We start from the raw sequence: 24,144 nt of genomic DNA, 5'->3' as shown, positions 1-24,144 counted from the left end.
CGCAGCTGGTACGATGGGGGCATAGCGCTCCCAGATGTCCGTCTCTATTATTGGGCATCACAGTTGAAGGTTGTTAACCAATGGTTGCATCTCCCGCAGTCTGAACCGGCTTTGAAGGCAGACCGGGCTCAGCTGGGACAACCTGCTATGCTGGCTCCCCTGTACGATAAGTCGTTGTCCCTCACAAAATTTGGCACACTGAAGCACACACTCACCATATGGCATACTGCGCTGACCAGGTTGGGATGGCGGGGAGTATTGACACAGTTGACTCCACTATGGGACACCAGGAAGCTGGGGAAACTTAGACACACCAAGGGCTTTGACCGTTGGAATGCTATAGGCATTTCCACAATTGGGGATCTTTGGTAGAAGGGGCGGGTGATACCCTTTGATACCCTGAGACAGCAATATGATTTGGCCCCATCGGAACATTTCCGGTATATGCAGATACGCCATGCTTTAATGACGGCGTTGCCACCAGAAACGGACATCCCAGAAGCGTCCCCTATCGAAGACAGACTACTCACAGAATACATGACGTCAAAGGCGACATCACTGACGTATCGTAAGTTAATAAATAATTTACCTGACCCAATGGGGCCCCTGCGGGAGAAGTGGTCGCATGATTGTGGGAACATTGAGGATTCGGAATGGCAAGAGGCGATTGCGTACCCGAAAGAAGTAGGCATCCCCTCACGTCTCCGCCTGGTACAACTACGCATACTACATAGGTCATATTACACGAGACACACACTGCATAAGATGAGACGAATAACACACCCTTACTGCCTGCGGGGTTGTGGTGAGGAAGGGACCTTCTATCACACTATATGGGACTGCCCGAAAATTGCACCCTACTGGACACAAGTGATGCAAACCATGTCTCAATCGGAGGGGGTCTCAGTACTACCAGATCCTAGACTTTGCCTATTGAATATATGGGTATCTAATGACCTCACACATTCTGGACAGGGGTGGATGTCAACATTTTTTTTTAAAAATCAATGGGTGTTGCGGCGGAACACCCACTGCAACACACATCAAGGCACAGCATACCATAAACCCTTCATTGCACACAACTATGCCTAATCTTACACACACCTGTCTCTGTTTCTTTCTTTATGACCTGCTTTACGATGAGGAGGTGCCCGATTTTATTAGGGGTCCGTCCGATATCTGATGAAAAGTGTGGGCCTTGCTGGGAAATTGATTGTGGGCTGGACAAACTAAAACATGGGCTTGTCATCATGACTCTGCTTTTTCTTTGTCGTAGAAATATGTGAATGGTCAACTGAAAAATAAGGAATGTTTGCCTAAAGCATAATATTTCGTATAAAAAGGGATGGCTGGCTTTGTAAGTTTTGAGCAGTCTCCTGAGAACATACACCGTGTTGTACTTCTAGGATGCCTGTTACTGGCTGCAGCCAATAAATCTGATCTTTGACATCACCAAGAAGACTCTGTGTTTCTGTAGTCTGAGACAGGAGAACCCGAAGTCTTTGGGTGTTTCCCCTGGCACCGCTGGGTTCTTAAAAACCCGGTACTTCAACAAGTGATGCGAACCATGTCTCAATTAGAGGGGGTCTCAGTACTACCAGATCCTAGACTTTGCCTATTGAATATATGGGTATCTAATGACCTCACACATTCTGGACAGGGGTGGATGTCACTGGGTATGATGATGGCAAAGAGGAACATAGCGCAGAGGTGGGGTGGTATGGAGTCCCCTACGCTAGCGGCCTGGAAACATGATATGGATGCAGCAATGGTTACAGAGCAGGCAGTGTATCGTAATAGAGGTTGTCCCAAGAAATGGAGTAAAATCTGGGGGGCCTGGAATAAATACAGAGGGGACATTTGTGACCCACCCTCAGATGATGATAGTTCTAGCTCCGATTCTGATTATTGTGTTGAAAATGCCGCACGTGCCTCTGGCCCCTGCCGAGACTGTAACATTCCGATATATTTGTATTTATGGCATAGTAATGTTATTGTCTGTTGGACTGACGATGTGCTCTATTCATCTAATAGTTTCACTGAACAATGTATTGCGTTGTTTTGAAAATAAAAATAAAAATAATTCAAACATTTTTAAAAAAAATCAATGGGTGTTGCGGCGGAACACCCACTGCAACACACATTGCACGGCCCTTCCACGTTAACTGCTGTGTGTACAGGGGCATTAGCTACAAAGCGGCAAATAAGCCATGTGCCTTGTAAATAAGGCAAAAGACTTAATGCCACCAGAACATCAAAATAACTGACATTCTAGTGGTGTTAACTCCTTATACATAAGCCCATAACTGACTCTCTAGCAGGCTACTTCACACTTCATTAAGACAGCCTGGCTAGGCCTGGCAGATGCTAGCCAATCAGAAGAGAGCAGCTGGATGGCTGGATTTTGGTTTACAGAATAGAAATTTAATAGCTTCTTTTCTGGGATAGTTATTATAAAACTAACAGTGGCAGGTTGTGGGATTCATTATAACTACAATTTTAAGTCCTTGAATTAGATTTTCAGCTCCTATCTAGCAATATTTATACTTAAATAAACATTTCAATGGTGCTAATGACCTACAATGGGGAAATTGAATTTGACAGTTTTTCCCTCACTAGGACTTATAGTTACATGGCACCCTACCCTGGGAGCACCCAGGGGAGACCTTAGGGGTGACCTATATGTAGGAATAGGGTAGGTTCCTACTTTGGAAGTGCCTTTATTCAAAAGTTGAATTTGCATATAATTTAACTTTAAAGACAATCTGCAAAGCAGGGCTGCCTTTAAAATGAAAGCAGGCAACACCGCAGTGCAAGAAATCTACTGGGCCTCTATTATATATTAGGGAATTTTAGGTAATTTTGAATCCCCCTTGCCTTATTATATACTAGGGACTTACAAGGGTCTGTCATTGTTAATTGTAATTATACCTAACCATCATATACCTTTATATCAGAGCACTGGCCCTGGGTCTGGTAAGCATAACCTAGGGCACAGTCTGAGCCATTTACCACCAATACCTAGCAAAAATGGGGGTGATCAGAACCAAAAAGCTGACTTTCTCTCACAAAGTTGTTGTCCTGTCTGTGAAAATACATTCAAACATTATTTTACAGAGACACAAAAATACCAATTTGTCCACGAGATATAGAACGTCAGCAGCAGACGTCATAAACAAATTGGAGTATGAATCCTACAATTCCTATATTAGCTAAAGTTTATACAATGTATAATTTTATTTTTCTAAACAATGTTAACAAAAGCAATAGTTTGTTTACCCTGAGGATCTTGTAAAATATCAAAAAAGCACAAGTCCACACAACTATTATAAGGCTGTATGCTGGTACATGAACTTTATTTATTTACTAGCAGCCCGTCCAGACGTTGTCCGGGTATGAATTGCTGTCAGCCAGTAGTATATTGTTTTGTAGGATTTCGTTTAGATAGCATTTCTTATCTGTGACAGGCCTGTGAAACGCTCCGATTCACAGTGCACTGCTGATGCACTTAAGAGTGCACGTTCAATAGTGTGTGAACTCGAGTTGCCATACTTTATTTTTCCTTGAAATATTATATAGCGCGTACTCGACAACATGGCATGAGCACAATTTACATTACAGAAGAACACATTCATTTGTGGTAGGCACGAGGAGACAAAGCGATTTGCCTGGAATCACAGGATGTTGAGCTGATGCCGAGATTCGAACGTAGCTCCCCAGCTCTAAAGTTTGCAATTCTAGAACTTGTGGCGGGAGGTGTGTCTAAAAGTGTATGTCGGTGCTGGCCATCAATGAGAGAGACCTGTGCATTTTTCAAATCGGTGGTGAGAAAATATGAGTATGTTGCTGGAGATGTGGGCCGCCGTGCCACCAATGTACTTACCGGGGGAGGATAAACACCCATTATTCGGCAACTTTCTTTCCGCATACCATCACTCCGCATACTTTCATTACGAAAGTACCATGACTCCGCAATGCCATTATAACGCATGGCATTACATTTTATATGCTTTTACCACGCATACATTTACAACGAAATTCGTTGTAAATGCATGAATGGTAAAAGCATTTTTTTAAAATATTTGGATAAGGTAAGTATGGGTATAGGGGTATATGTTTTGGGGTACTAAGGTATATGTTTTGGGGTGTTTGGGTATTTTAAGGATTCAGATATAGTTTTGGTTATGGGGTACAGGGGTAGTTTTAGGGTTTAGGGGTAGGTTTGGGTTTTGGGGTACAGGGGTATTTTTAGGGTTCAGGGATAGGTTTGGGTTTTGGGGTATAGGGTTATTTTTAGGGTTTAGGGATAGGTTTGGGTTTTGGGGTACAGGGTATATTTATAGGGTTAAGATGGGTTAGTGTTTAAGGGTGTTGGAGTATTTTAAGGAGTAAGGGTGGGTTTTGATTATGGGGTGCAGGGGTATTTAAGTGGAGCAGGGTGGACACCCGTAGCTGGAATGTACAGAACCTGGGAAGACAAAACAATGAAATAATTGGCACAACGCTTGCTATTTTTTTCCGTAATCCCGCGCCCCGCACACGCCCAGGCCCCCAGCACACGATATGAGACATGGCATGAAGGGCGGAACGTAAAATCAACAGTTGATGGACAGAATGCAGAACAATGTCATACATTCACCCCAGTACAGAGATCTGGGCCTAAATCCATCTTTTTTTTGCACTCCACACCACCCAAGTTCAGACATGGCCATATGCAAATCAGCCTTGACCCTGTGCCTCATGGGAACAGTCCAGCCCGAACTGCCAAGCCATGTCTTTCCTGGACCGGAATCAAACATCCTAGGACCTAAGAATCAAGCATCCTAGGACCGGTTTCTTCAGCCAGGATAGCTTGACTCCAGTGGTGTGGAGAGCATGGGATTCATGTTTGAGCATACCCATCCCACTCGGGGTGACAAATGCAAAAACAACAGTTGATGGACAGAATGCAGAACAATGTCATACATTCACCCCAGTACAGAGATCTGGGCCTAAACCATCGTTTTTTTGCATTGCACACCACCCCAGTTCAGACATGGCCATATGCAAATCAGCCTTGACCCTGTGCCTCATGGAAACAGTCCAGCCCGAACTGCCAAGCCATGTCTTTCCTGGACAGGAATCAAGCATCCTAGGGCAGGTTTCTGGCTATCAGCCGTCTTCAGCCAGGATAGCTTGACTCCAGTGGTGTGGAGAGCATAGGACTCACATTCGAGCATACCCATCCCACTCGGGGTGACAAATGCAAAAACAACAGTTGATGGACAGAATGCAGAATAATAGCATACATTTGCCCCAGTACAGAGAATTGGGCCTAAATCCATCATTTTTTTGCACTCCACACCACCCCAATTCAGACATGGCCATATGCAAACAAGCCTTGACCCTGTGCCTCATGGGAACATTCCAGCCCGAAGGGCGGATCGTACCACACGCCCCCAGCGTTTGTCACGTCCCCAGCACACGCCCACAGCACAATGCAGACACGCCCACAAGGGACTACTTTGCAGGCACGGTTCCTTTACCTTTTAAATGTATATGGTGGGCGTCTGCGTAGCCTATGTCCTTCTACTGCCCTTTCCAACTCTGTATTGGGTGTTGTGATTGGTGCTGTGGTTCCTGAGATTACCCGCCTCAAAGGTTTGGGCTCTCTCTTTATTATATTAGTATGGATTTATTTATTGAAAGTTTTCTTTAGCACGAACAAGACCCTTGGGTATCAGAGCGCTTACCATAACAAGAAATAGATTAGAGACACGTCTTAGATAATATACAATATGACAGTAGAGAAACTTGTTGGGTATACTTCCTCCAAGGCTAGAAGAAAGGAATATGAAGTAGGATAAAAAATAAATACAGTACAGTACATGGTTAACAAACGAATATACAATGTTCTGAGGTAGAATAGGGAATTAAATATATTATATAAGATGTACGAGGCCTTCCGTATATGATTGTTTTTAATGACTTTTCCTTAGTCCTCTATGTTTTTCAGATCCAGAGTTAGTATTGCGTCGACCGCTGGTATCAACATAGAGTTGGTGATTTCCTATTTACTTCCCGTATGGTTATAGATTAATCACCTCTATGTCAAGGCTTAGATGATGAATTGTCTTGCCTGTGGAAGGAACTTGTTCATGAGAAAGATCTTAGTTTCCCTCTTCAAGGTTGCAGTGGTTGGAAGTTTTCTAATGTTCGAGGGGAGAGAGTTCCAGATTCTGGGGGCCGCTTTATTTTCTTTCTGATCTCCACATTGCAACAGCCATACAATTGCATGCAGAACAAGGGCTATCACAGCCCAACATTTACCAGGCGCAACCCTCACAGGTCAGTGCAATGCAACACATTAACAAAAAATTGTTCAGTGTCCAGTGCACACTAGCCATCAAAGTTAGTGTACTAGCCATCAAAGTTAGTGTACATGCAGCAGAATGTGAAGAAGAAATAGAGTTATAGTTGAACTTGCCACTCAATTAAAAAATGTATTGGAGTTTGACAAACTTGATGTACTGCAAGCCACTACCAAGATGAAAGGAGCCCGCAACAACATCAAACTTCATGTGGGCTTCTTTAAAAAAAAAAAAAATCTTTATTCATTTTTTATCCATAAACGTTGCCACCTTTCTGCACCCTCACACACGCTGGTGACATTTCATCAATCCTAAACAAGTCAAACTCAATAATAACATTTCAGGATGATATAAATACCAATCTAAAAAAAATATGTATAATTCTATAACAAATCCTAATGAAATCTATCTATATTCTACAGTGCCAAGTGCAATCTATATTGTAAAAAAACAACCTAACAGCCAGCTGGGCCAACAAGATCATAAACCCTTAAATATATCATGGTCTTCTTTGATCTTGTATTTACTCGGTTATGGGGGACCAGATTCGCAAACCTTTCCTTCGCATGTGAATCCCTTTCCACTTATGGCTTTTTCGAAGTTATAGATCGCTAACAGCCTAGCCAGCCATTGTTGAAATCCAAGTGGTCTGGGACCAGACAGGCTGAAGCGATACAAAGCCTTAAAATTGCTACAATTCATGGCCATTTCCCATCTAATTTATCTCAAATATTCCTAGTAGAATTAAATCTGTGGACAGAGTGGCCTCATTTTTTAAAACCTCTGTTAGAAATCTAGATATGACTTTTTTTTTTTAGCTCATCATAGGTAGCAAATATATGGCAATATTTGCATTATAAATTACAAGACGAATATAAAGCTCTCACTAATTTACAATCTTGCACAGACAAAATAATAAAGACCAGTGATAAAGGAGGCGGCATAGTGGTCTATGACACCTTGACCTACGTGGCCAAAATGGAGGAAATGCTACAGGATGTGAGATTCTATGCTCCAGTAGACAGAGATCCCACCAAGCAGATAGCCTCCAAGATACAGAAATTGTCTTACCTCGCATTCCAACAAGGAGAAATATGCAAAAAGGAATACCAATACCTGAGCATAGAGACACCCAGGATGGCCAGTATATATGGCATCCCTAAAATACACAAAAACGAGGTCAATCCACCACTTAGACCAATCGTTACTACCATAGGTTCAGTTACTGAACCTCTAGCAAAATATGTGGATGCCCTACTATGCCCGCACATAGCTGCTAACCCAGCTTTTGTGCGAGATACTCGCCACATCATTAATTTAGTAGAGAATATCCAGTTTTTTCCTGACAGCCAGTATCTGGTAACCATGGACATCGAGGCCCTGTACAGTAACATTCCGATAGATGGTGCTTTGGAGGCGGTTTTGTGCTTTATTCACACTTACAATGTAGAATGCCCCATCATCTTTTTATTGGAGTGCCTCAAAATTGTCTTGTCTGACAATGCTTTAGAATTTAATCAAAAGCTGTACAAACAACAACAAGGTGTCAGCATGGGGGCATCTTGTGCACCTACCATTGCAAACATCTACTTTGTTTTTAATGAAATAGCGCAGTTTTTTGAATCAGTGGCCAAATGGTCGCGATTCATTGATGACGTTTTTTTCATTTGGACGGACAGCAGAGAAAATGTATACTAATTCTTAAAATGGATAGATTTAGTGGATGAGAATATACATTTCACTCATACCATCAGTCAGGAACAGGTGGAATATTTGGACATACGTATCAAGTGTACTGGCGGGTCCCTCTCGGTGGACTTGTTCGTCAAGCCCACTGCGAGGAACAGGCTACTGCACTATGATAGTTTTCACCCTGAGGTGCAGAGGAACAGCATACCCTTTGGTGAATTTTTGAGCCTCAGGCGTAACTGAACTGACATCAGTGACTATGATCTCAGGTCAGCAGACATGAAGCAGAAGTTCCTGGATTGGGGCTATCTGCATAAAATTGTGCGGGACTCATACAAGAGAGCCCGATTTTTTGATAGGCAACATTTGTTGGAACATACAAAGAAAAAGGAGAACAACGTCAGGCCAATCTTCATTTCACGCCATTCGATGGTGAATGAAAGTGTCAAACAAGCAGTATTTTCAAGCTGGCACATCTTAAATGCTGGAACCCAAAATATTCCCAAACCTATGTTTGTACGTAATAAAAACTTGAAAGATTACGTGGTCCGCTCCTTATGAGCACTAAATGTCAGCCTAAACAAATGAACATTACAGGCCTCACGGCAGTAACAGGATATTTCAGATGCACCAGATGCAAGTCTTGCGAAACTGCTATTGAAGCCCCTACTTTGACCTTTAACAGTCACACAATAGTGCCCTCAGAATTAAACAACTACAGAACATCTAGTGTGGTATATTTATTGATTTACCCCTGTAATTTAGGCTATGTAGGAGAGACAGGGAGGCCTTTAAACATGAGACTAACAGAACACAGATCTGCGGTGAGGACCAACAAGATAACTGCACCCATAGTCAACCACTATGTGACAAAAGGCCACACCCCGGATGAGATACGCTGGTACATCTTAGAACGTATACATGCGAAGGAGGGCAGGTCACAAGAAGCCACACGCAAAATGAGAGAGGTCTATTGGATTTTCCTGTTGGGCACTGCTACAAGGGGTTTAAATATGGAAATCCCTTGGGAACAGGCAACCAAATTTAATTAAGCAGTTGCGTCCGGATGATATCCTTCCTCTAAACTTTTTGTTATATTCTTTTCAGAATTTATTGTTATTTACATTGGCAAATTTACTGTCAATGTATTGATTCATTATGCCTGAGTATTGGATATGATCTCACATGCAATAGGATGCCCGTACATTTCACATTGATTCCTTATATATCTATGTTTTTTTAAATTATTTTTCTACTTTGATGTTCACATTTATCTTTGGTCACTGTGATTAATATACTATATTTGAGCATCCTAGTTTAAGTGTCCATAGGATTTTATAATTACGCTCATTATCCTGACTGAGCATATTGAAACCGGGCACGTTTAAAGATGGCCGCCGCGGATTCTATCTTATCTTTAGCATACCAGAAAACTCTGTCTTCTCTTTTACCAAGTACACCGCAGAGATGAGAGATTTTCCCTTTATAAGCAAACTGTAATGTAGACACAATACCAGCAGACCATTGTATTTGAAGTGTCCAAAGGATTAATAAACACGCTGATTTATCTTGATTGAGCACTTTGGAACCGGGTACGTTTAAATATGGCCGCTGCATTTTCTACCTCATCTGTAGCATACCAGAAGACTCTGTCTTCTATTTTGCCAAGCATACCGCAGAGACGAGAGATTTTCCTTTGATAAGCAAATCGTAGTGCAGAAATAATAATAGCAGACGCGGAAAAAGCTGACTCGCTGGCGTACTGATCATGTTGCCTTTATTCTGAATTTTTCAACTTACATTACACACATATTTACAATGGACTGATTTTGAGTAATACATATTTAAATATGGCCGCCTGGCCGAACTATCTTCCATTCCCATAGTCGCATTGTAATGAGGTCAGCACGTACTGCATAAGTTGGATTCACGTACCGCAACCAATCTTCAAATGATATCAAAACTGAGCCTGTCTGCCCAGCTTAGTTGATAAGCTTCGCGCATACCGGCAAGAGGCCTCCACGAAGTTTCTTCCATTTTTCTAAACACAAGTGGGTGTACGTCACATGTAGCCATACGTTAGCGTTTCTTTCCTTTTTAAATCGTCAGTAAAAGACTCGTATCATTGTCTGTTTTAATTTATTTTTGGCTCAGTTTCCTTTAAAATTACCTCTTGGCACATTTGGGCATCATTGGTTTTACCATTTATAGGCTCCGGTCTCTTTTAGTAACGTGGGCCATGTGCATACATCTTTGCATTAACCACATGTACGTTGGTTTAAACAATTTTGACTGCTCAGTTTTGCCTAGTAACGCATATATTTATACATTAACCATATGTATGTTTGTTTAAACATTTTCGACCGCTCAGTTTCTGTTAAAAACTACCTTTTGTTATTTCTGAGCGTTATTGTCTTGACCCTTGTGGGCTCCGGTACAGTAATGCGGATAATGTGCATTCTTTTCTGCACCAACCATAACCTAGATTGAAGCCCAATCGCATAGGCTACGGTCTGCACATTTCTGTAGTGTCCTAAAATTTAAATCATGTTTATTGTGGATATGGTCAATCCATACCCACATTATCGTGACTTCCCACATATTTTGTGTGGCCTCATGTAGGTCATGTCTAGGAATACTTGTGTGCCATCAATCGTTTCTTACTCTCGAGTGTTCCATGCTCATTAACAATACAGCTATTGTAGTTATTCATGAACTAGTTCCATCTTCTAATGAAGCTCATTAGTTGAGACTGAAATTTTGTATGTTTTTAGTAGCTTCAAATATTTACAGCGTTTGAAATGAAGCTTCATTGAAATTATTCCAGGCATTACGCTCATTTTAATAACTTTGTGTCAGCTTATTACTATTCAGTTTTAAGTTCTCTTTTTTCGTCTGGGCCCATAGGTCGCAATATTGAAAGAACGTGTTTCTAGTGTCGCTATCAGATATTTATTAGACAGCGGCATCAGTGCTTCGGAAGCATCATTACTTCCATCAATGAATAGATTTTTGTGCCCTCAAATCATGCATTCATAGATGCTTAAGATAAAAGGTAAGAGTACGGTTTAGTTCTATTCATGGCTTCTCTGGTAAAAAGGCTGACGGATGCCACACTTAAACTTATCGTTTTCTCGTTTGTAATAGGATTTGCTTTGCAGCAATAACACGCACAATCGCAAGAAAAGAGTCAGCAGCTGTACTTACTCTCAGGAAAATCCTTACATCTCGATTTTAGACATCATTAGGTAAGTTTGTCCTTTCACTGCGATTCGAACATTGATCCCCTTCTTGTATTGGAACATTTTAGCTAAGTTTATTCCTTTTTAATTTTACAGTGAGAAGTTTTTAGAAGAATAACTGCTTTGACTAGCACATGAGATCAGTATATCATCTTATTCCATGCAGCTGTGCGGGTAAGCCATATATAGATTGTAAATATGTTAGGGATCAGGTCCTAGTTACAAGCAAACATACCGTATAGATGGTTTCTCGCAAGATTTGATTTGTCGTTGTCACATATGTTAGTTTATCACATCAAAGGCAAAGTGTATAATTTGAGACTACTGGCTAATAAGTATCTGGATAACCCATTATGCACTGAGATTGGAGAAGATTACTGCATTAGAAGCATGCCTGTTAGAATGTATGAATGTTGTGTATGTCGGTGTGAGGTTGCTCTGTGATGGCCATACAGCATGTATCCCTCTGTCTGCAGAGTTCATTTATAATGTGGGGTAGTGGGGGTGTTATCACATAGATCTTGTATTTGTTATACATAATTAAATGCCATTGCATTTGTGTCACACACACATGTTTAATGTGTTTTCTTTTTCCGTTTTGTAGTATACCACAGGTATAATCACCCTGAGGAAGGTTCAACACCGAAACACGTTGGTGATAATTGTTGTCTGAAACCAGTGTTCTACACCCTTTTTCTTCTATATTTTGTATTGATACTGTTTTTCTTCTCTTCTTTTGTATTAATGTGGAAATTGTTCACTTCTGTTTTGCATTTAATAAGCAGGTGATCAGGACCTGTGCCTTTTAGTGGCCATATTCTTACATAAGACAAATTCACTATTGAATAGAAGGAGACCAGTTTTTATACATCGATACTTGACTGTTTCTGCATACATAAAGTTTTTAAATATCGGTATGATTATCAATTGTTAATCAGGTGAAAAAAATCTTTTTGATAAAAGTAAAATATAATAAAAATAAAAAAATAAAAAAGATTTATTTTTTGATAATAAAGATGCGTGGTTTATTATTAATTGAATATGTAATTGTGACACAACTGCAGCACATAGATATAAGCAGCACCTCTGCCCAGTGCTAGTTCTCTTTTTCCCAATATAATATCTGCATTATATTAAGGCACATTATGGGCAGAATGTGCCTATCCCCACCCCTCATTTAGCTATCTTATGCTGCGTTTAAGATAAGGAAAGACAAGTCTTATAAAACTGTGCCTGTCAATGCGATGACATTTAAATGGATTGTGCCAAGTCACACGCACAGATAAATGTGTTTTCAGATATCCATCCCTACCTTTATTTGCTATTTATGGGAGTGTTTAAAAATATCATCAGGCATAACAGAATTAGAAAGGTCATAGATTGCAGCAATTGAGTTTGCTCTTCCTTTCAAAATGGCTTCTATTACCTTAATCTGAACCCGTCCACCCCCATGCCACAAGATAAAATCTTTTGCTTGCAAAATTTTTAAAAAGTCCTTGCGATCAAGATTAAATTCATTTTTCATCTCATAAAAAGAGCATAACCCAGAAGGGAAAAAGAAACAGCCCACCTGATCAATCCCGTCAATAATCCTTTTTTTCATATGGGAGTCTCTAAACAACTCTGGCAGATTAAAATTATTAGATAGAGGTGTATAAAAAGATAATCTGCCTATTCCTAAATCTGTGTGTGTTGCACTCCACACCTTATCTACACTCTGAAGAGTCTTGAAACGCACATTTTTATAATAGCTGTCTTTCAGTTGTAGCCAAAGACATCCCCAAGCCCCTTTCCCCATCATGAGCTCGAATGATGAAGGTACCACTGGAGTTCCTGTCCTATCATTGTTCTCACATAGCAACTCTCAACTATATATCAATGTTGTAGCCCAATATTATAGTTTCAGGTTTGGTGAAGCCCGTCTCCTTCGTTCCTTAGGTAAGCAGAGAAACTTAAAGGGTTGACTAGTTCTACAATATGCTCAGATGATCTGAGAAAATAAGTTTTCCAATATTTTAACCATTGTGGAGAAAGCTCTAGAGAGATAGCCCAAAAGAAATATAACATTTTAGGGTGAAAGGAATCTTAATTTTGCTATGCCTACCACCAATGAATAGATGTAAATTGTTTAACCCGGCAAGATCTTCTTTGGGTTTACCCAACAAGGGTTCCAAATTATCCCTGATTACATTATTTAGACAAGCCAATAGGCTAACACCCAGGTATATTGCTTTCTCCACAGCCAGGCTATCTGACATCTTGATTTTTTCATAAATAACGATCTGGGTCTTATCTTCATTCAGGGCATAGCCAGAGACATACCCAATGTGTCTGGCTTCTTCTTCAATTGCCTTAATAGCGGAGATTGAATCCGGTGTAACAAGGAAAATATCATCCGCTTAGGCAAGAGTCTTAGTTGCCCAATTTTGCAACCATATTGCAGGTATTTGATCATTGCATTACAATCTATGGATGAAAGGATCAATAGAAATCACAAATAGCGGAGGGGAGCAAGGGCAACCTAGCCTAGTTCCGTGTGAGATTAAAAATCTTTCTGATAGTATACCATTCACCAGAACCCTGGCTGTTGGTACAACATATAGCATTTTAGCAGCCTGAATAAAACCCTCTCCAAGTCCAGCTCTTGAAATTTGCATTCCCTAGATACTGCCACAAGACCCTATCAAAGGCTTTCTCTGTGTCCAGTAGAATAAGAGCCATAGGATCCCCTGTTGGGTGCTGAGGAACCTGCACTGGCTCCCCGTCGATAAGAGGATCACGTTCCGGCTCCTCACCCACGCACACAAGTCTCTCCACGACCTGGGCCCCAAGTACCTCAACGACCGCCTGACCTTCTACACGCCCACCCGCCAGCTACGGTCCACCAGCCTCGCCCTCGCAGTCGTACCACGCATCCGAAGAGCCACCGCCGGAGGAAGATCCTTCTCTTACCTGGCTGCCAAGACTTGGAACTCCCTCCCCATCCACCTTCGGCTGACCCAGGACCATCTCGCCTTCAGGAAACAACTCAAGACCTGGCTGTTCAAGCAGTAGCACACCCCTCCCCCCAAGCGCCTTGAGACCCTCCCGGGTGAGTAGTGCGCTATACAAATGGCATGATTGATTGATTGATTGATTGAGTTGGTAATACCAATCAATGATAGAACTCTCCGAATATGATTGGTTGTAGATCTACCAGGGATGAACTGATGCTGCTGCAGTGAAATAGTCCTATGAATTATAGGTTCTAGTTGCATTGTCAGGACTTTTGAATGAATGTTAGATTCACCATTTATTAATGTTATCGAGCCCAGATCAAGAGAGGATTTTTTAAATTTTTAAAAACACTAGTTTGGCTGAAGACCATGAGTGCGGGGTCTCTCGCAACTAAAAATATGTATGAATAATTTACTCATAATCTCTTTTAATTGAGTGTAAAATACATGGTAAAATTCCGTTGCGATACATACTGTCCCGGCGGGTTGCCACATTGCCAAACTATTTATGGACAATAAAATCTCTACCCATTGGGGGGGAATTTTTAATTCTTCATGCCCTTCAGTAGTAACTTTATGGGGCTGAGTCAAGACAATCCCTAATATGGCACTGCTCTATCCCACTTGCTTCCATATAGCGTGTTTGATAGTACTGCTTGAACGCTTCCCTAATCAACTCTCGGTCCGTAGTTCGACCTAGAACAGGATCTTTGATTTCCCGGATTAGGTTGGGCATTATTTGTTGCCTTGTCCGGATTGCTAAATGATGGCCAATCTGACCATTAAGTTCATTTTATACTTCCCTCTGAGTTGTTACCTTGTCCATAGCTTTATTCACCAGGACTTCAGCAATGGCACAATTGGCAACAGCCACCCGCCGTTTATTTACCTCCACATTCCCTCTTCCTTGTACAACCATTACCAGACCCTCATCAGCTGCAGCAAGATTGTCCTGTAAGTTCTTAATTATTTGTCTGGAACATGTATTATAATTCAGCGAGAATCTCAGTGTTTCCCCCCTAATACCTGCCTTCTTGGTGTCCCAGACCATCTCGATTGAGGTACTTCCTAAATTATCACCGAACAATAAGGGGATCCATTCCCTAATATTTACACAATAGTCTTCATTCGCTAATAACGTTCTTAGTCTTGGTTTAATACAAAAATTGGTCATTTCTAGTTCTAAAATGAGTTAATTATGATCTGATAAAACCCGGGGTAATTTTTCTATACAACAACCTGAAAATAGTGCATTCGATACAAACATAATATAATCTAGCATGTGACATATGGGGATTTTAAAAGAACATAAACCCAGGATCCAGAGGTTTCAGAGAATGCTAGCAGTCCACCAGACCATGAGCTTGACACAACCCCTTCATTGCCTAGAACACCTTTGGTTTCCTACCAGAGTAACCCCACTCCTCCTCCATAGACCAATCACTTGGCAGATTAATAGTACAGTCTACACATAAAATTTTAGGGAGGGGCCATAAAGCGAGTACCTTGGAGATTACATCACAATTACCCCCTTACAGTGTGCATAATGTCAATTTTCCTTCTGAACTCAGCTCACATTATGTGATAACCCAACGGCCAAACTTATCAGATTGTGTCCGAATAAATGGAACCCCGCTTCCCCGGGCCAAAATAGCTACACCAAGCACCCCTGCGACTTGCGTTGTTATACCGACTAACCAATACCCGAAAGATGTCAATAAATGCTGTTGTGTTCCATAATCGTGTGTTTCTTGCAGGCATATAATATTTGTGGCAAGCATTTGTAGCGCAGTTGAGACAGTCTGCCTTTTTTTACATCATTTAATCCAAAAATAGGAATGGTAGCCACTCAGAGTTTACCCATTGATGATTGCTATGTTATCCCACATCCTAAAACACAGATATTCAAATCCACCCAAAATATGGAGCCCCCAATTCATTTCCAAATAGATGAGAAAAAGCTTAATTTTACAATTTCTTCTTCTTATTATATTTATTTATTTATTATAACACTTATAAAGCGCGCTAATACCAATCGGTGTCCTGGTGCTGAAGTGATACTTCCTGGGGATGAATTTTCGGGTACTAGAGGGAAAAGAGCCGTGTTTTCAGATCTTTTCTGAATGCCAACAGATTCTCGTTCTGTTTAAGGGAAAGAGGGAGGGAGTTCCACGCCAATGCTGCTCCCCTAACAAAACTCCTTCCGCCCCAACGTGCCTTCCTGATCAGGGCCGTTTTGACCAGCCCTAGACTGGCCGACCTAAGTTGTCTTCCTAGTCTGTACCATTGAAAATGATCCTGAAGGAATCGAGGGCCAAGACCATGTAGTGCCTTAAAGACAATGCAGAGGGCATTGAACAGAATCCGCTTCCGCACCGGGAGCCAGTGCAACTCCTTGGTAACTGAGGAAAACTTGGGCAGTCCCCCAATAAGGCGGGCGGCCGCATTTTGTAGGACCTGAAGTTTATTGAGCACCCCCTGTTGTGCCTCGAGGAAAAGACTGGTACAGTAGTCGATGCGTGAAAGGATAAGAGCTGTCACCACCGTCTTTCTACTTCCCTCCGGTAGGAAGGGGAGAACCTTCCTAATAATTCTCAGGGTCCAATGTATAGAGGAACTCAACGCCTTGACTTGGGGTTTGAAGGAGAGTTGGTTGTCAATAAGGACACCAAGATTCTTCACCTTCAAAATCGGGCAGGGCGGAGGTCCCATGTCAATGGGCCACCAGTTAGGGCTCCAAAGACTGGTGTTTGACCCAAAGATGAGCACCCCAGTCTTGGAGGAGTTCAATTTTAAACAGCTTTTTGCCATCCAGGAACTAACTGCTGACATGCAGTCCTGAAACCTGACTGCCACACCCACCTCTGTCCCCGGGATCACCGAGACCACAATCTGGGTGTCGTCTGCGTAAGATGTTAACTCAAACCAGAAGGATCTGATCACTGGGGCAAGAGAGGATACATAGATATTGAATAAAGAGGGGCTTAGGGAGGAACCCTGAGGGACCCCCACTGGGAGTTCGAAAGGTCTTGATTCGAACTCCCCCATCGCCACCACTTGTACCCGGTCTGTTAAAAAGGCTTTCAAGATGTTAAGTGCTTGACCCTGGACCCCGCAGCCCTCCAACCGATCCACCAGCAAAGCATGGTGGACCGTATCGAAGGCCGCAGACAGGTCCAAAAGGATCAGCACTGCCTGGCCCCCTTCATCAAGCACCTTCCGGACCTCCTCTATAGATTTAATAAGAGCGGTCTTGGTGCTGTGACCCTCCCTAAACCCATGTTGTGCTGGGTCTAGGCCCTTCGAGTTACGCAGGAAAGAACAGAGCTGGGAGTTCATGATTTTCTCAATCAGCTTAGCCGGCAGTGGCAGCCTGGATATTGGCCTATAGCTGTTAGGATCCGCAATATCAAGGGAGGGCTTTTTGAGAAGTGGGCAGATTGAGGCCCGCTTCCAAAGTTTAGGGAAGTCCCCCTTCTCAAACATTAGATTAAAAATGCAAGCCAAATAGTCCGCAATAGGAGCCGCTGCCAGCTTTGCGGTTGAAGTCGGGCAAGGATCATGGGGTGAGCCTGATTTGGTGGCCAACAAAAGTTTTAGCACATCACCTGCCTTGACTGGCACGAAGGTCAAGAATTTAGCCTTATCACCAGATGAGCGCATCTGTAGCCACTCTACCCCAAGCCTCCACCTGTCTCCCCTCCACACCACCTACTCAGTAAACTCAGCCAGTGAACCCATTGCAGATAACACATTCTACTGTATATTCCGCCTCATTCATTCTTATTTTTTACTGCTGGACCCTCTCCCCCCTACCCCCCCCCCCCCCCAGCTAAAATATCATCCAAAAACCTTGGGGCCTGGATTTCTGAGGTAAAACTATGATTCTGGCCCCAAACACTACTTTCAGCCAGACTCGATTCTGTAAGAACACCACCAAGCATACTCCTTGAAAGAAGGTAATAAGTTGCCTGAGATGCCATCTCCGCTCTACAGTAGCATGTGCAATGTCCGTTTTCGAAAAAGTTAAATACCCCCAAAGTTTCTTTTGGCATTGGGTTGTGCTAGATCATAAACCACTTGACGTAAAACAACATTCCAAAAATAAACCAATATTGCATGGGGTCTAGCCAGCTCACTGAATGTTTGTCTTGAGAGCTTCAGGGGGAACAGATGAGTGTGTTGAACCTCTTTGTCCCAGTCCCAGGAGGATAGTTCAAGGAGGGAGCCTTTCAACATGTTTATTAGATACTTCCTTACATTTCTACCTTCACTATTCTCAGGGACCCCTATTAGCCTTAAGTTATCACGGGGCTGTCGATTTTCATAGTCCTTGAGCTTCCACATTACATGTCTGTAACCCCTCCTGTGATGTTGTCTGGGTCTTCAACATTGCCACATCTTTTTCCAAGGCTTCTGTCTGGGTCTCCACCATACATAGCCTCTTAGAAATATTGTAGTTAATTTTACCAATTTTCTGCATGGATCCTTGAAGCTTTTTTGCAGCTAATCAAGCCTGTTGGTTATCATTCTTTACGTCTTCTTGGGAACAGTTTCAAAGATTGCAGACAGTGATGGCACAGCTGGATGCCCATTACTTAACAGCTCCGATTCACCCTCCGAGGCCCTTTCATATCAGCTCTTTATCTTTAACCTCAAATCCTGGGGGCAGCAATTGCTTAGCCTAGTAATCCCAACCAAATTCCTCTGAGGTCTCTTTCTCATATGCTTCACCTTCCCCTGGAGTCTTCTTCCTACCCCTTTTCACTGATGATTGTTTCTGTTTTCTGGAGTCAGACGCCTTTTCCTGCAGACTGCTACTGCTTGATTGAGAGGCCACTCTCTCATTTGTAGCTGACATACTTGCATCAGATATGTCTGATTCCTCCGCTAAGGAGTACATTTTTTCCATTGAATTGGGGGACTGGCACTCCCCCTCAATGGGTTTTATTTATGTTCCTCTTTCTTAGCCATCCAGGATTTTTTCTCAATTATCACATGCTCTTCCTCGCAACCATCTTTTTTTCCCATAACCATAACTACAGATTGTTTATCACTTGCAGTTTCACTAGCAAGCTAATGCTGGAAATAGCCAGAGTGCCTCCAAAATGGTAACTTCATTGTGTAGTACCCAGGGGCAATCCTTTATACCAAGTTCTCTGACTCTACCCCTTGGTTTGTTGGAGTTGAATTCCCTCCCCGCCTCCTCGCCAGTTTGACTGATATTTTCTATTTGATCTTGTTTGTCATCTTGAAGCATATCTCTGGCTTCCGGGAGGGAGAGGGGGGAATAATATATTACAAATAGATGGTTGCGCGCCCCGAGGCTCCCGGTAATCCTTACTGCAGTTTTCTTTCCCTGCTCCAATTTTTCTGCTTTTTTCTTTCATGGGGGCTTCTAAAGGCCCCGTAATTGGTGGGAGACTGGGGGGCATATTATCAAGGGGCTTTATCTCCGCTTTTTTGGCTTTAAAAGCCAAGAAAGCGGAGATAAAATTATCTCCCTATTACCAAGCTGTCGCTAACTCCAGTTAGCGACAGCTAATAGGAGATAGTGACCATCTTGGGCCCCGCTTTGCATGTCAGTGATATTTATCACTAATGACATGCAAAGCGGGCATGCCAAGATGTTAGCGACTGAAAACAGTCGCTAACATCGCTATCTCCTATTACCAACTTTTGGAGATATTCGCGCTAAGCGCGAATATCTCCAAAAGCTAACACTTGCCCAGGAGCAGTTCTTAGCCATGTTATCCAATGGGAGGTGGATAACATGGCTAAGAGCATTTGCTCGATAATGCATGAATATCGCTGACTTTTCAGCGATATTCATGCATTGCGGCCGTTTTTTATCGCATTTGCGATAAACCTTGCTAATAGCAAGGTTTATCTGCGATAAAAATCGCCGATTTGCGGCGATAATTTTTGTCTCTAAATAAGTTAGAGACAAAAATTATCTCTATTGGTTGGTAATATGCCCCCGGGTTCCTTGTACCATTCTGCCTCATACTCCCTCACGCCTCCACATAGTATGTGTTCTTTCTCCCCTTCCTTGTTCAATTACGCTATGCTCTCAGGAATATAGGACCTTTGTGCATAGGGACTGGGGGCTTGATTCACAAAGGTAAACTTAGACCAAAAGTCTAAGTTAAGACCTAAAGTCTAACTTTACTACTACTAAAGTTAGACTTTTGCTCTAAGTTTAGACCTGAAGTCTAACTTAGACCAAAAGTCTAACTTTACTACTACTAAAGGTAGACTTTTGGTCTAAGTTTATACCTATACCATTGTAATGACTTTCATTGTAAAGGTATTGCGGTGTAAACACCACAATGTAACTGATATTTCCCTTTTTTTCAAAGTACCTTATTTATTTTTCATACAAATCCAATGTTACCAATTAATTGGATTTGTTATAAACATTATTTAAAGTTCCATAATTTACTTTTTTATGTGGTTCCAAACAATTTTTATTTTTAATGTATGCATTCACATGGGCTTTCTTATAGAATATCTAAGCTTGCTACAGTGAAAATCGCTTTGGATTTTTATACTGACAATACATGTTTAACATGAAACTTTTACATGTTTTACTTTTAAATATCATGCACTCTGCCTTATAGGCAACAAGGCCTACTTAGAGGTGGCTTATAAATATTTAAAAGGAAGCTTTAACCTGTCAATGCTGTTGTTTTAACAGTCTGAATTTGCACTTTAAAACTATAACAGCCAGGCTATAAATTGTAGGCCTCTAGTCATGTGTGCACTATCACTGTAGTAGATGGCACAATGGGTATAGTGGTACTCAGGTGACAATTAACTAACAAGCCCTGGGTATACTTTATACAATATACTAGGGATCTATATGTCAGCTAAATACGGCAATCAGTGGTTTGCCAATTTCAATGTGTTGAAAGAGAGAGCCCTGTCACTTTACAGTGATTAACAGGTATAACGTGCACTGCAGCAAAAATGGTCAATATAAAAATATGGGGGTACACAGCACAAAAAATGGTAATTTTTTATAGGGACAGTCCTGTAATATTTCAGTATTTGATGGTATGTATTTTCTAAGGGGATGGAGGTGAAGGCGAATATTATAGTTTGATTCATGGAGAAAACATTTAAGATAGATGAATCTCCCATTATTATCTTTACTCATAATGGTATCCAACACACATCAGCAGTAACAGAGAAATATTTATAACTGAGTACAGACACATCCTTCTGTATGCACACTGAGTCTCATGATATGAGTCAGTGCTCTCACAGAATAACAAAGGAATTTGTGAAAATGGGATAACTCCATGGAATGGCTGGCTTAAAGTGATAACTAAAAGGATAGCTTACAGGTTAACACCACATACCACTACATAGATAATCCTTTGTGGATCCCTATGAGGAAATAAACTCAAGTTTGTGGTTTTTGGTAAAGGCAAGAAGGATGAATAACGGTGTGACAGAGTTTAAAATACAAATGATACAAATGGCTAGTGCAAAGTTTTATTTAGGAAAGGAAGATATGTCTGTGGGTTAATATCAAAATGACCAACAGTAAATGTAAAGGTTTGTATATTTTTACAAAACCAGTGATTGGGAAAATTGAGAACTATTGTTACCATCAACAGATGTCTGGAATCCTAAACAGTTTTCATCTAAACTGGGGTGATTTTTTAATAAGACTTTTCAGATGATCACAAAATGCTGTGAGGAACAATCAAGAAAGAGAATAAAAGCATCATAAGAGAATTGGGACTCACGAGAAATTTCAATAGAAGACGATAATTGAGAGTATTACAAATGATTCCAAAGTTATTCTAAGATTGTGAAATAATATGGTTGCCTATATACGATCAAAAGTACATGCTATAGTATGTGGGGTATGTCCTGCGTGAAGTATTCAATGTCATATGTGATATGGAAAGAGATGAATAGCATTAAGATAGGGGCATTCTTGGAGCTGGGGATTAAAGGAGGAAATTGAGTGGAATGTTACTATACATAAACGATGTATTCAAACAAAGCTATCACTGACGTTCCCTCGAATGGACCCCGTTTTTCCTAATAAACAAAAAGCTAGCCACTAAATACATAAGAAATTAGATGTCTTTATAGCTACCAGTCATTTTTCCCAGCAAGCCAATGTTCACGGCAGGGCCCATGGCTGGGCACAGTAGAACGTCCAGCTTTAAGGATTTCCATTCATTAGCAAACTCCTCACGGTATATCTAAGAGGGGTGGATAACAAATTAATTATTGTAAAATTAAACAGTGTTTTTGAGATTTTCATAGTACACTTTTTTTAGAACATGCCCTATTAACATATAATTAAGAAATGTGAGCATTGGCCAACAGCCACACAGTGATTTGGGGAGAAAGAAAGAAAGAAAGAAAGAAAGAAAGAAAGAAAGGAAGGTCAGAGAGAAAGATAGAAAGGAAGGTCAGAGAGAAAGAAGGAAAGAGAGAAAGGGCATGAGTTGTTCATTTAATTCACTTAACAAAAAGATAATAATGTAACAACTGTTATTTTTTTTTCACTTCCCTGAAGTTCCCAATTTTCTTTTTCTTTTTTATTAAAGTTTTTTTATTAAAACAGCAATGATCTGCTTGTATAAATTTACAATCTTAGTGCTACTTCTTTACAGTCACTTGATATACGTTTCTACATTGGTCCACATATGACTTTAACAACATTACATGTCGCTATCTTCTTCTGGGGGCATGCAGATGTTCCCCCTATATACATTCCACTTTCCCCACACTCTTCCCCATTTTTTGGGGCATTTCCTATTGATAAATGGGGCCTTCTCCTCTACTATAACCATACCCATATCTTTACACCAATCAGTAACGTTGGTACGATCCCCACTCCCGACTTTTGCACTATGTTCCGTTTAGCTATTATCATGCCAGTCGTTGCCCACTGGCGTTCGGCATGATTAAGGTCTGTTGGACCCAGACGTTAAAAGGCAACATTTAGGCTCAAGCGAGACTTCTGCGATAGTTCTTATCACTGCCTGCTAGTATGATGTAACTGTTTTGCAGTCCCATACGGTGTGATAATAGGTACCCATGTCCCCACAGAAGTGTAGGCAACCTGGGTCAGGATCCCTTCAAATTGTGTGTAATACCGTCCATGAGTAGGAGGTCCTGTGTAGTATTTTAAATTGCACCAATCGCAGTCTGGAGGAGATTGCCACCTCCTTCAGTGATGCCAACGCCTCTCGCCAGTCGGGATCATCCATGTCTCCCACCACTGACTGCCAAAGTTCCCTGAGCCGGTCAAGTGGATCTGCTCGGTTGTTAATGATTTTTTTATATGTTAGTGAGGACGCGTGTTTGTGCAGGTAGTCAGTAAGTAGTGGGTCCTCTAGAGGGGACGATTTCCGGGAGCTTCTCAGATGTGGGGAGGGGTGCTTCTATCACATGTTTAATTTGCATATATCTGAACTGTTCGCTTGGAGCCGTTGTGTAATGCTCCTTTAAATAGGTGAAATTGATGACTATGCCAGAGGTCATCAACCCGGAAGATTCCGATCAGATCCCATTTTTGAAATCCTTTGCTGTTGCCCAGTGTTCCCAGTTTACTTGTATTCCACAAGGTTGTGTGTTGTGTAAGTCTGCCTGACCAACCCAGATGTCTATTTACCGTGTGCCATACGCGGATAGTGTGCGACGCTGGGCCCATAAGGTCACAGACTTTCTGGTTATTGTAAAGCGCTCTATTGACACCTCCTTTCCCTAGAGTCATTCTGTCAAGGTGGTAGGCCAGGTCTGTGTCTGGCACGTGAAGCCATTGATTGATGACCCTGAGATGTGAAGCCCAGTAGTACACTTTGATATCAGGCAGGGCTATCCCGCCGTCAT

The 24,144-nt window shown here is 41.6% G+C and overlaps 1 protein-coding gene across 1 annotated transcript in view; it reads right to left on the bottom strand.

Annotated features, from left to right (window-relative positions):
- LOC144800466 (vitamin D3 hydroxylase-associated protein-like) overlaps positions 1–24,144 on the bottom strand; it is a 504,232-nt gene that overhangs the window by 36,342 nt on the left and 443,746 nt on the right. The window contains exon 13 of the mRNA XM_078671682.1: positions 22,397–22,505. Coding sequence (XP_078527808.1) covers positions 22,397–22,505 — 109 coding nt within the window. The remainder of the gene's footprint in view (positions 1–22,396; positions 22,506–24,144) is intronic.

Source organism: Lissotriton helveticus, chromosome 1_2, assembly GCF_964261635.1.
Source record: "Lissotriton helveticus chromosome 1_2, aLisHel1.1, whole genome shotgun sequence".
Lineage (NCBI taxonomy): Eukaryota > Metazoa > Chordata > Amphibia > Caudata > Salamandridae > Lissotriton > Lissotriton helveticus.
This window is presented reverse-complemented; position numbering and strand designations above follow the sequence as displayed.